Source organism: Lithobates pipiens, unplaced genomic scaffold, assembly GCF_037356315.1.
Source record: "Lithobates pipiens isolate NorthernLeopardFrog02 unplaced genomic scaffold, aLitPip1_a1.2 Scaffold_11, whole genome shotgun sequence".
NCBI classification, from domain to species: Eukaryota; Metazoa; Chordata; class Amphibia; order Anura; family Ranidae; genus Lithobates; species Lithobates pipiens.
This window is the reverse complement of record NW_027507696.1, coordinates 26,780,955-26,795,053: the sequence shown is the minus strand read 5'-3', so window position 1 is coordinate 26,795,053 and position 14,099 is coordinate 26,780,955. Positions and strand designations below refer to the sequence as shown.

General features: G+C 42.2%; 1 protein-coding gene and 1 long non-coding RNA gene across 5 annotated transcripts in view; one reads left to right on the top strand and one right to left on the bottom strand.

Annotated features, from left to right (window-relative positions):
- LOC143961004 (uncharacterized) overlaps positions 1 to 14,099 on the top strand; it is a 123,788-nt gene that overhangs the window by 26,536 nt on the left and 83,153 nt on the right. The window lies entirely within an intron of this gene.
- SPIN1 (spindlin 1) overlaps positions 1 to 14,099 on the bottom strand; it is a 121,552-nt gene that overhangs the window by 58,485 nt on the left and 48,968 nt on the right. For all 4 annotated transcript variants that reach the window (XM_077470073.1, XM_077470097.1, XM_077470089.1 and 1 more), the window contains 2 exons: positions 5,758 to 5,960; positions 2,944 to 2,992 (listed from right to left, as the gene is read on the bottom strand). In XM_077470073.1, the coding sequence (XP_077326199.1) occupies positions 2,944 to 2,992; positions 5,758 to 5,809 (101 nt within the window). In that variant the 5' untranslated portion in view covers positions 5,810 to 5,960. The remainder of the gene's footprint in view (positions 1 to 2,943; positions 2,993 to 5,757; positions 5,961 to 14,099) is intronic.

Here is a 14,099-nt window from a genome sequence, read left to right as displayed (position 1 = left end):
GGGGTCCACGGAGACAGGATACCCCCAGCTGTGCTGCCCCAGGTCGCTAATTCTAGTCGCAAATGCGACCTGGCGCCCGGGTTTTGTCGAGCCCTGGTATATACAGTATCTCTTCTGTCTGTTCTCAGAGTGGATTAGAGATTTTGCTCTCTAACCATATAGTTGGTTATTTATAGTTACCACTGCATAGAGATATTTAAGAATAAATTGCTTTTTTTTTTCTAACGTTGCATATTAACGAAATTATACACCACTTTTTTTCTTTAAAAAGGTTAAGCGATTAATCAAAAACAATAAATCGGCCAACTAGTCAATTATAAAAATAATCGTTAGATGCAGCCCTACTATGATCAGACTCTGGTTTAGACCTGAAACTGAATGATCTATTAAAAAGGTAGATCGTCTAAATAGGCTAGGACCGTTATGCCTTGAGCCCTTAATCTGGCTAAAGGAGGTGCCAGACTCTTTCAGAACACCCATAGTGCTGTGGCTAAACTGAATGGTAGGGCCACAACTGAAATGATGAGTTTATATTTCAAAGTGCAGAAATTTCTGGTGAGCGGGAAAATTTGGCAGATGGGAGATATGGATTTTTGATATCGATTAAAACTCTCCTCCTTGCAGGATGGACACAATCGGATTGTGCGAAAGGATCGGATGTTTAAGTGCCGATTCAGATCTAGAAAGGGTCTTGCCTCTCGGTTTGGTTCTGGAACCGTAAAAGGTTTGAATCAAACCCTGTGCCCTGTTCCACTAAGGGAACCTCTGATATCACCGACTGGGATAATAGATGATCCAGAGCCAGAAGGACTACTTTTTCTCTAGATCCTTGGGAACATGGAGAGGAGAATAGAAAAAAACTGCAGAAGCCACCCATCTGTCTTGATATTGTTCCTGCCAGATCTTGAGAATTGCAGGAGCCTTCTCCCCACCCGAACAAGCGTCCCTTCATGAGGAGGCTTTAGCATTCTGCCTTGTGGGCTTTCTGCCCCAGGATCTCTTCTGACCCTGGAGCTGCCCTTGGGGACTTCCCCTTGAACCTGACGGTTGAGGCTGTCGAGACTGCCTAGAGCAGTGATGGGGAACCTTGGCACCCCAGATGTTTTGGAACTACATTTCCCATGATGCTCATCTACCCTGCAGAGTGCATGAGCATCATGGGAAATGTAGTTCCAAAACATCTGGGGTGCCAAGGTTCGCCATCACTGGCCTAGAGGCTGATGCCCCTGGTACAGAAGAGGCAGCACGATTAAAAAGGAGAAATATTTGAACTTCTTTACTGGTAAGAGAGCTTTTCCCATTAGAGGTCCTTTGGATGTACTTATCCAGATCGTCTCTAAATAGCTGTTCCCCATAAAAAGGGAAAACTGGCTAAGAGCTTTTTACACAGTGCTTCGGCTGACCAATTTTTCAGCCACAGAACTCCGCGAGAATGCACTAGTCCAAGCATGAGCCATGAGGCTTAAATGCAGAGTCTTTCATAGCATCTACTGTGAGACAGTGTGTCTGATACACCAGCCCATTGCTGGGCCTGCTGATCAGGCAGAATTTCAAGCATCCCCACAAACTGTTCCTTAATGGACTGAGATATACCAATTGCAGCAAGAACCGGCTGCGTTACTGAACTTGCTAAAGACATATTGTTTTTCGAAAGAAGTTCCAACTTTTTATCTGTTAGATTCTTTAAAATCAGTGCATTATCCACCAGACATGTGGATAAAGTGAAGAGGAGAATTTCTTGGGAGGATAATATTGTTTATCCGGATGTTCCCATTCAGAATACATAAACTTTTTTTAGCCATGCATGAATAGGAAAAAACATCCCCAGATGGGGGAGGTTCTAATGAACCCAATTAGAGGTAGGTTTCTCAAGAGCCTGTGCTGCAGGCAGCAAAAAGGATCCTCAGAAGAGGAAAAATATCTTCCAAATATTTGGGAAGATCTACCGGATCCCCAGCCTCCTGCACCACAATAAGAGGGTCCTGAGCACTATTACCACTCATAGCCTAAAGCATAGGCACTACCAGCAAAAGAATGTATACTGCTAGGCTATAGTCCAGCACCATTAGCTGCTATTAATCCCAGCCTGGTAAAGTAAAGTCAAAAGGGAAATGCCTGTGTCACTAACCTGAACAAGCCATCCTCCTCATGTGTCCCTCCACAGCCAGCAGCAGCTACACATACACAGTGCTTAAACACTTCCTCCATGTGTGGCCAGCATCTGACGTTGTTAGCCACACCTTCTCCTTCCCTTTCAAAGGAAAGCGTTTTTCCCACGCAAGCGGCAGCTCAGGCGTCCTGAAAAAACAGCAGACATGGCAGGGGGGGGGGGGGGGGGCATTAGGGCGTGCCAGTGTCCATCACCTATCAGTGGCCCTATAACCACATAGTAAGTACTAAGGCTCTGTGACCCCTGATGTAAGAAAAGAAATAGGATTTTTTAAAACAGCTTACCTGTAAAATCCTTTTCTTTGAAGTACATCATGGGACACAGAGCCATAGTAGTTACTATGTGGGTTATAGGCCACCTTTAGGTGATGGACACTGGCAGGCCCTAAATTAATGCCACCGATTGGCTCTCCTCACACGTTTGTCGGTGAGGAAAGTAATGCCATTAACCTGCATTTTCTTGTTTACATGTGATCAGCTGTGATTGGACACAGCTGATCACATGGGTAAAAAGCCTAGTCATCAGTTCTTTACCAGGATCAGTGAGGCATCGTGTTCCAGGGACAGAGCATCAACGATCACCACAGCGTGAGTGGGATGTCATCCCAGAACGAGAGAGCCGCTGCCCGTCCACTTTGACAATACAGCAGGTGGGAGATGGTTAATCTTTCAGAAACTGAAAAATCTGTAGGGGCCAGTGACCCAGGATACTCCAAAACATCCTTCAGAATACGCTTACTATTTCAAGGTTTTTAAATACCTCTCCATACTTACTTGTGAGAGGTCCTTTTCTTCATCATGTTTGCTGAGACACCCGCATGTGCTAAAAAGAGGAAAAAAAATAATAATATGGATAAATCAAAGACTCAACAGAAACCACCATCCAGAACTTGACTTGGGCCCCTTTCACACGATAAGCCCACTCTGATCCACCTGTATTTATCAGGCAGATCTGAGTGGGCCACCCATTGACTCCTATGGGCAGGCGGGTGTCAGTGGAGAGGTGTCAGCTGACAACTGCCAGTCATCCATTCAAGACAGACGTATGGCAATACGTTCAGCCATCCGTATGATGGATTGGATGAGGTCCGATGAAAAAACTGACACCGTCTGTTTTTATCCAATCTCCCCATAGAAATCAGCAGGGCTCTGACAGGTCCCTCCCTGCTCAATGAGCAGAGAGGGACCTGTCATCCGCCGGCTCAGCAGAGATCAATGGAGTGATCTCCCGCTGAGCTGGCGGACGCCGTTGAGCTGCTCCACCTCATGTGAAAGGGGCCTTATCTGTTAAATGCATATACTAAATATTAAAAATAAAAAAAAGACAAAAAGGAAACCATGAAAGAAATACAGTGCATTGTTTTTAGACGTACTGCATGTCATACTTTTCAGTGCACACCACAGCAGGGCAGTGGTGTGAACTGCCATGATACAGATTAAGGCTTCAAGCCTCGTTTACATTGGAACTGCACTGGAAAGGCTGCCAACGGACCATTAGGGTTTCTTCAGCAGCCACTCTGTAAAACAGATACAGTTAATTAGATGCTCAGAAAGCAACTAGCTGTGAAAAAATAAATAAAAAATCTGTGTTAGTTTACAGCCGTTTGTGCCAGTCACAATAGCTGTAACAGCCGCTCTACATACCCTGAACAATCTTAAAGTAAGTCCTAGTACAGTGATGGCGAACCTTGGCACCCCAGATGTTTTGGAACTACATTTCCCATGATGATGATGATGATGATGATGATCGTGCACTCTGCAGTGTAGATGAGTATCCTGGGAATTGTAGTTCCAAAACATCTGGAGTGCCAAGGTTCGCCATCACTGTCCTAGTAGCTACTTATCTGGGTGTGGGTTACACAGGGAAGATCCATCACCAAACCCTATAGATCACTACAGGACTCAGCAGTGATGTAGGAATAGAGAAGGAACAGCAGCATATGGTGGGGGAAACACGAATCCCCAAGTGTTGAAAGCCAATGAGATTCAAGCAGGAATGAAACAGAAGGGAAGTGTTTCCATTGCCAAGATCTGGATTTAAAAACTCAACAGGGTCACCAACTGGTTTAAAAAAAAAAAAAAAAAAAAAAAAAAAAACCCTTAGATTGTAAAGTGTTTTTTTTAATATTTATTTTAAAATGACAGGTTATACTTTCCTTCCCTGTATAATGCTTTTGCACATAGAGCAGCCACGATTTTCCTCTCCTCGGGTCCCACGCTGGAGCTCATGGCCCCTCCCTCTGGTTAAGGCCACCACAGCAAGCAGCTTGCTATGGGGGCACTTGAGCCAAGCCACAGCTCCCTGTGTCCATTCAGACATGAAGCAGCAGCCTGGCCCGCCCTCTCTCTCCTCATTTGCTGACAAACAGCAGTGGGAGTTAATGGCGCCGCACTGCTGTCTTGTCCAATGGGGGGAGTCCCGGGAAGCTGAGACACTCCGGCAACATTGCTGGTTTTGGAGGAACTTCAAGTAAGTATTAGGGGGACTGCTGCACACAGAAAGCTTTTTTAATGCATAGAATGCATGAAGATAAAAAAAACAAAAACAAACAAAAAAACACAAAAAAACCCCCCCTGCCTTTACAATTACTTTAACCACTTGCCGACTGCTGTCAGCATAATGGCACGGCTGGGCAAAGTAATGTACCCGTACGTTACTTCGAAATTCCCGCCACACGTGCTTGCGAGCAAGCTCCGTGCCCGCGGACTCTAGCACCGCGGGGATACCCGCGATCGTGTCATGAGCTCAAGAACGAGGAGATGCTGATGTAAACAGCATCTCCCCATTCTGCCTAGTGACAGGACACGGATTGTCTGCTCCCTGTCATCAGGAGCAGTGATCAGTGTCCACGTCACACAAGCCCCCAGTCAGTTAGAAACACTCCCCTAGGACACACTTAACTCCGCCCCCTAGCGGTTAACTCCTTCACTACCAGTGACCTTTTTAAAGTAATCAATGCAATTTGAAAGCACTGATCGCTTTATTAATGCCAATGGTCTCAAAAATGTGTCAAAATTGTCCGATGTGTTCGCCATAAAGTCGCAGTCACGATAAAATAAAATAAATTTAAAAAGTAGAAAAATGCCATAAAACTATCCCTTATTTTGTAGACGCTATAACTTTTGCGCAAACATAACAAAAATATGTAAGAATACGTATCTGCCTAAACTGAGGAGAAAAAAAAAATGGGTTTGTATATTTTTGGGGGATATTTATTATAGCAGAAAGTAGGGGAAAAAAATAAATAAATAGCTTTTTTTCAAAATTGTCGCTTTTTTAGTTTATAGCGCAAAAAAGAAAAACCGCAGGGGTGATCAAATATCACCAAAAGAACGCTCTATTTGTGGGGGGGGGGAACGCTAATTTTGTTTGGTAGCCACATCGCAATTGTTAGTTAAAGCGACGCAGTGCCGAATCGCAAAAACTGCTCTGGTCAGGAAGGGGGTAAATCCTTCCGGGGCTGAAGTGGTTAAAGGACAAAAACTGCTTTGTTTTTTCAACCAAACTGTATAGTACAGCTGAACTCCTGCATAAGGGATAATATTTTTATATCAAGTCTTGATTTAGGATATACAATAAAGTTTTACCTGCATCAGCTCTTGATCGCTGAGTGGCCGCCTTTCCAAATGGAGTCTTCATTCATCTGTATATGGGAGGGCAGCAAAGCTGCCAAGTTATGGAGAAAGTTATGGTCACTCCAAGCTTGCTGTAGTGGTTGCCATACACATGAAAAGGGATCCCTTGTCACCTCTGCCAGTCTAAAAGATTTTCTTGTCAAATTTAGTTTTACCTGTCAAAGAAAAAATACCATAAATACAAATAATAATAATTATGAAATAACCCAATAAATAGCATCCACTACAAAGTCTGCTTTTTAAATTAAAAATAATGTCAGGTTAACAGGTTGCAAGGTTACATAATATAAAATATAATTTTCAGACATGTGGAATTTATCAGATTTTATTTAAATCCTTTTAACACAACACAAACCAAAAAATGCAAATAAAGCAGTGTCAACATATAAGACATACGTGTGCATTCAGAAAGATTTGCTGTCGTTGAAGCAAAAGAGCCAAAAGAGCCAATTCCCAGTCAAATCTTTCACACAACCATCCAAGGGCAATAAAGAATACTAGGGATGCACCCAATGGGTTTTTTGGTGCCCAAACCAATACCGAAAATGAAAAATACACTAGGCCGAAAACCGAAAATGACTGTTTTTTAAAAATATTTTGGTACGGGAGGTGGTCAGAGACTGGGGACATGGTACGGGAGGTGGTCCCCTGAGCAGCCAGTGTGCTGGTCCCCTGCGCAGCCAGTGATGCAGCGAAGAGAGAGGAGAGCCGCGTCCGCCGTCTGGTTCAATAGAGCGCAGGGAACATCACAGCTTTAATTTCAATAGCTGTGTGTTCCCCCGTCGCACTCCATCGCATACAGCCCCTCCCCCTTGTCCGGGGAACTGTGATAGACAGATCACCCGTCCAATCTGGAAGGGTAATCTGTCTATCACAGTTCCCCGGACAAGGGGGAGGGGCTGTATGCGACGGCGCGTGACGGGGGAACACAGCTATTGAAATTAAAGCTGTGATGTTCCCGGCGCTCTACTGAGCCAGGCAGCAGAGGCGGCTCTCCTGCGTTACAGATCTCCCATGATGGGCGGCACTCCGCCCCGCCCCATTTTCGGCTCAATTATCGGGCGATATGTTTCGGCGGCCGAAATTTCGGTGCATCCCTAAAGAATACTGGGGAATCCAGGTAGCTTAAAGTGGTTGTAAACCCTTACAACACACTTTGACCTACAGGTAAGCCTAGATTAAGGCTTACCTGTAGGTCCAAGAAATATCTCCTAAACCTATACGGTTTAGGAGATATTTGCCCGAAGACAGGCACCGGAGCGGCCCGCAGGCGTACTGACCGCGGCATTTTCAACGACGGAGCTGCCAGGCGTGTCGGCTCCTGTGCGCATGCGCGGGAGTGACGTCATCGCAGCTTCGCCGAATGACAGCGGCGGAGCTGCGAGACCCCACTGAGAAGATGGATGCGCCGGACTACAGGGGACAGCGGTGACTTCGCTGGCTCCCGTGTCAGGTAAGTGACACATAATGGACTACTATGCAATGCATAGTGGTCCATTATGCTTTGCCTTTGCAGGGAATGAAAGAGGAAGCAAACTCATCAGGGTTTACTTCCTCTTTAATTGTAAATAAGTTCTACAAAGTCTTCACAGCTCAGTGGAATACAAATGTCAAAAAATATTTTGAAGACGAGATGGTAGGTCACAAACTTTATTGTTGGATGCATGTTACAAGCATTTGTCCATCCTTGACAATTCCTGCACATATCTTGCTTAATACAGAGTATGTCCCATGATCATCTGCTCCATCTAATGGCCATAATGAAGTATTTTGTTTGAAAATGCATCAAATCTGAAAATATACATTTTGGCCACTAGATGGATCTTAGGAATCTCTGCTCATCACATTCGCAAAGAAGTTTAATAGAGTCCTTTAGGCCTCATCCACACTGGACATTATATTAAAAAAAAAAAAAAAAAAAAACAGTAGCGTTAGCTGTGGAAAGCTGTAGCATTAGAATTAGTTTTTCAGCTTTAGCCATTGCATTATTTTTAGCTTTAACATACCGGTAATTATACTCCCACAAAACCATATGTCTCAAAACATCTTAAGCTTTTTTCAGTGAGCGTTTTTTACAGCTGAAAAACTCCTCAAAACCCACTAGCTCTGGGTTTTTTTCCAGCCAGAAAACACCCCTGCCAAAAAATGCTGATAACAGCCTGTGTGCGCATAGTCACCTAGGATAATCTGCTGTAGAATTTTGGCAGCAGAAAAAAAAAAAAGCTTGAAGCCAAAGCCAGCTGTAAAAACGTCCGGTGTGCAGGAGGCCTAATAGTTATAAAACAGGGCTGAAACAACGAATCGATTACGAAATTAAATCGATTACTATTTTCATAATCGATTAATCGGCCAGTAACATAATGGGGTTAAAAAAAATAAATGAAATGACCCCTTTATTAGTACAAAAATAGCAAATAATCGCTACTGTAAATACCACTTTCCCAGTTCTACAGTTAAAAAAAATTAACCCCCTACAGTAGTGATTATCTGCTTTTTGTTGTACTACTTTTAGTTTTTTTTAACCCCATGTTACTAAATGTCTTAGATCTGGTTCACATCTATGTGTTTTGGTGCTTTTTGTAGAAACGCACTACAGTTCATTTACATGGTTTCCTATGGGACACGTTCATATCTATGCTTTTTTTAGCCGCTTTGTATTTGGAAACGGTCAGGGACTTTTTTCTTTTTTTGGTTCAATGTACTTCAAAGGAGAAGCTGCAGAAAAGCATGCAATGGATTTTGTAGCAATTTGTGTTTTTTAATCCGCCCAACAAAAATGCAAAAACTCAAATCACAACACACAGCAAAAAGCACTGCGGAAACAGATCAAAAGCAAACTGCATACCGAGCCTTATGCTGGCCGCACGGATCAATTTTTAGACTAAAATTCTTTGTACATTCACTGAATGAAAGAATGTTGTTTTGAAATTTTCACTTGTTTTTAACATAGTTTTTAAAATGAGTGTAATTTCTTAACGAAAACCACATACACCATCTGAAAAATTCCTTTCACCAAGCAGTTTTCTATTTCCAAATTTTTCCGTCATTGTAGTTGAAAATGAACATCGATTTGACCCACACTAGCGATTAGAAAATCGAACAAACGTTCTTAAAATATATATTTTTTTTTTTTTGAGTGAAGATGTCCTCTAATAGTATATACAGTATCTCTTCTGTCTGTTCTCAGAGTGGATTAGATATTTTTCTCTCTAACCATATAGTTGGTTATTTATATTTACCACTGCATAGAGATATTTAAGAATAAATTGCTTTTTTTTTTCCCTAAAGTTGCATATTAAACTAAATTATACACCACAATCGCCCAACTAATCGATTATGAAAATAATTGTTAGTTGCAGCCCTAGTTATAAAAGCATGCAGCCATTCTCCAGGGCTTTAATTGGGGAGAGGGAGAGGGAGATCATACAATGTTCCACTACAGCAAGTAAACGTGCTTGTAAAAGTTTTCTTTTTTTTTTAAATAAAACACAATCATACTTACCTGCTCTGTGTAATAGCTTTGCACAGAGCAGCCCTGATCCCGCTCTCCTTGGGTCCCATGTCCATGCTCCTCCTCTTCAATGAGACACCGTAGGAAGCCGCTTCCTATTGTGGCATACCTGCGGGCTCCATCACAAGCCATGCTGCCTGTGTCTGCACATACAGCAAGGCTCGGCCATGACCCCAGCTGTCCCCTTACAGGCTATGATTGACAGCAGCAGCTGCCATTGGCTCTCACTGCTGAGTGAAAGCGAGAGAGCATGAGCTCACCTGCTCTAGGGCACAGCACTGGATCATGATCAGGCTCTAAAAGGTATTTAGGTAAGAACTTGAGGGGGCAGGGGGGAGGGAGAGGGACATAAGGGGGGCGGTTGGGAGCAAAAACTTTACTTTTTTTACCTTAATGCAATAAGGGGGGGGGGGCACACACACTTAGCTTTTACCACCACCATTTTAGGCTGTGTTCCACATCAAAAAAATAAAATAAAATAAAAAGTAGTGTTTTTTTTTAGCATTAACAGGATCCTCTGTAGTGGACTTTTACACAACATGGAACCAACACCCCAAAATTCAACAAAATTACAACAAGCACATCTCAGATTAAAATAAATAAAATCTAGCCTCAGATTTTCATTCTTCACTTCATTATGACTTTGGCCACAGTACTACACAGGCACTAGCTGTGTATATTGCCCAAAAACTACTCCAGGAGTAGTTTCTTGTAATATATCTGTACATGAAACAAATGAAAAAAAGATTTTTCGTCATACTTACCTGTAAAATCCTTTTGAGTACATCATGGGACACAGAGTTATGCTAATATTTATTACCTACTAAGTTATTCACTATCTCTAGGTGAATAGACACTGGTAGACAAAGTCTTAGACAGGAAGTGATCCCCTATATAACCCCTCCCATACAGGCCGTAAATCAGTTTTGTAGCATGCACTGAATCCTCAAAAAAAAAAAAAAAAAAAAAAAAAAAAAAAAGAAGAAGGAGGGGAGGGAACTGTGTCCCATGATGCACTCAAAGAAAATATTTTACAGGTAAGCATGACGAAAAAAAATCCTAATTTTCTTTTTCATAGCTCATGGTACACAGTGTTAGGCTAAAATTAATTACCTACTGGGACATCCCAGAGCAATAGGAGGGAGGGAGACACCATGCCAAACAATAGCCATCAAACCTAATACGGCAGCCCGCAGTAACACGGCGACCATAAACCGAATCCTCAGCTGTTCCAACATCCACTTTTTTGTGAATTTCGTAAATGTATGCACTGAAGACCAGGTAAATATGCGTCCTTTATATTGATGGAGGCTAGAAAGTCTGCCATCTGGAGCGAGGCTACAATTGAGCGAACAGACTCAAATCAGAAAGGACTGGATTAGTAGATACTGGTTCAAAGATCTTAGATCCAAAATGGGCCTGTTGAACCGTAAACAGGTAAAAAAAAAAAAAACCATACCCCTTTCGGATACAGGAACCTGTGCAATCACTCCTTGATGCACTAAATGATGTAGTGCCTGAAACTGCAAGTTTTTTTTGGAGGATCCAAAGGAAAGCTGGATCTTAGAAACCTCTGAAGGGGAACCCCCACTGCAACTCTAGCTTGTAACTGCGGGATATAGTCGAGGTGACCCACTCATAGTGCTCTCAGCAGATGGCTTCCGGAGCCGCGGCCATCTTAGTACACACCCAGCGGCCGTTTACAGTGTGATCGCTCCGTCAAACAATGCAGCTTTCACTTGTAAGCAAACCAGCGTCATGTCATGATGCCGGTTCCTCTCTCCCCTCTGTGTACCGTCTATACAGTGGAGGGGAGAGATCTGATGGCAGCATGCCCAAGAGGGTTAAGGCAGGGCTGGGAAATAATGGTACCTACGCAAAATAATGACACTTTGGGCCCAATTTGGAAAATTCACTTTTGAGTGTACTCCCTTTAGCTGCCAGCGGTTTAGACATTAATAGCTGTGTGTTGAGTTATTTTGAGGGGACAGCAAATTTACACTGTTACACAAAACTGTACACTTTTTTTTTTTATAAAAAGTAGGTCTACCATAGAGTAGAGGTTTGTTGCTTGATAGTTTGATATATTGATATACTATTTTTCATCTGCAGTTAGAGACGCGTTTAATTTCTGACCTATCCCTATCACACAGAGCAGTCCATTCATTTAAACTCCTGCACCCATGTGATGTTTGCTGACCGCATCTGGCATGCTACTAACAATGAATGGCACAGCAAGCACAATACACAGTCTGAACGCATGCTATAGTGCATGCTTTTACAAACGTTCATAGAACATGCAGCTGCAAATGGAGCCTTTGGCAAAATTGGAGGTTTTTTAACAAGTCCCAGCAGTTTTGTTCAAAGATGAAAAATAAATATGAAGCTTACAAAAGGGGGGAAAAAAAAAGCGCCAAAAAAGATACCATATGTGTCAAGTGTTAACTTGCCTACTGGACACTTCAACCCTTTTCCTGCCCATGCTAATTTTCAGCGATGTCCCATTCTGAATGACCAATTGCGTAGTCATGCAACACTACCCAAAATAACATTATTTTTGGAGACAGAGAGCTTTCTTTTGGTGGCATTTAACCACTTTTTTTAAGCATAAAATAACGAGAGAAGAAAAAAAAAAAAAAAAAACATGGTAAACTTGACCCATTTTTTTTTCCATCCAAAAGTTTCGATTACCTGTTTTTGTGTATTTAATACAGTTTTTTTAAATCTAAATTATACATACAAGTGAACTGATTGGAGGTTTTGTTTAATACATTTTTACCTGTAAGAAATTTTCTGTATCACTTATTACTTAAGGCTGCTTACACACTGGAGCGGGCAGGCGTTGATGGTAAAACGCTGCTAGTTTTAGCGGTGCTTTACTGTCAATTTTAGTGGCGCTATTCGGCTGCCAGCGGGGTGCTTATAACCCAGCTAGCTGCCAAAGAATCACTTTGCAGGCACTTCGGCAGCGGTGCCCATTCATTTCAAAGGGCAGGAGTGGTATACCACTCGAGAGAGATTTTTTTTTTTCCATTTTTATTGTCCACCATTTAATTATGGTTTTGATGATGCTCTTTTTTTTTTGTTGACATTTGTAGATGGAAGGTTTTGATATGATAGGTGTGCCATTTTCCTTCAAGAACAGATTTAGACATATACTTTTTCAATAATATACATAGAAGCATGAGTGATTATTCACATATATTGGTGAATATCAAGATGTATATTTTTTTTAATTTCATTTATTGTCTGGGATTGTTCGCTCTGGGGATTCTTTTACGACGAGACATATTGGTCTGTCTTTTTTCTCCACAGAATATGGGTGATGGATTCAGGTCTCTGATGAAATAATTGTTTTGATTATATATTGTATTTTTCGTTAGTACTTTGTTTTTTTACTTTATGAGTTTCATCTGATTTATGGTTTTCAATTTTCTCTTTATGTATATGTACAATTCTATTTCCATCATTTATTTTTATCTTTCATTGCGGTTTTGGAAGTATGTTGATTTGGGGTTCTTTGTACATATTTAAGGTTTCATTGTAATTTAAGAGTTTTTGTCATTCATAGCTTTTGCCGTTTGTATAAAATGTATGGTGTGTGCTTTGGCTTGTCTGCTGATTTGCAGGCTAGTGACATTAATTGGATTACTCCTCATCTGTGGATGTGCTGACAAACTGTTGTATACCCGCACACAAAAACAACCCTGCAAAAGGCAAAGAAGGCACAATGAGCTAGTATGCACCACTGTGTAAGACTCCTCTGCTGCCAACATATGGTAAATAATTTTCTAAACAAAAATGTGATGTTTCCGATTAGGCTTAACCACTCCGCGCCCGTGCTATAGCCCAAAGACTGCTACAGCGCGGACGCTACCTGCCGGGAGGGCGTCCCTGGACGTCCTCTTTACTTCCGCAATGCGCGCTCCTGAGAGCGCGCATCGGGGAAGTTCTGTGTTGGGCGTGTCACTTGGACACAGCCAATCACAGATTGCTGTAAATGGTCAATCACAGCGGCCGTTTACAGCGCGTTCGGCGTGTTCAATGAGAGATGATCTCATATGTAAACATATGAGACCATCTCTCAGCGCCGCTCTCCCTCCTCACCGAGACAGCGTGTGAGGAGGGAGAGATGAACAACTGCACCGGCCGGAATTTAAAAAAATAAAAAATAAAAAAAGTAAAATAAACTGCCACCTGTCCCCATCAGTGCCTCACGTGTCATTGTCCTGGTGCTCCAGGGCCTTCAAAAGTGTAATAGGTAGTCAACAATTTAGATGTGTAATTTATGATCCTAGAACACGTGATGGCGCTCCCTGCATGTTGGGCCTCTCTAAGTGGCCAGGCTGTGGAAAAGTCCCACACATGTGGTATCGTAATACTCAGGAGGAGTAGCAGAATTTATTTTGGGGTGTCATTTGTGGTATAGACATGCCATGTGAGAGAAATAACCTATTACAATGACAATTTTGTGTGAAAAAAAAAAAAAGAAATCTTAATTTTGCAAAGAATTGTGGGAAAAAAAAAATGACATCAAAAAGCTCACCATGCCTCTTATTAAATACCTTGGAATGTCTACTTTCAAAAAAGGGGTCATTTGGGGGGTATTTGTACTTTCCTGGCTTGTTCGGGTCACAAGAAAGGAGATAGGCCACCAGTACATCAGATGTGATCAATTTTGTATGATTCGCACCACAGCACACCACAGGAGGACAAAAAAATGTATTTGGGTACAGTGTTGCATGACTGAGTAATTGTCATTCAAAGCGTGAGAGCACTGAGA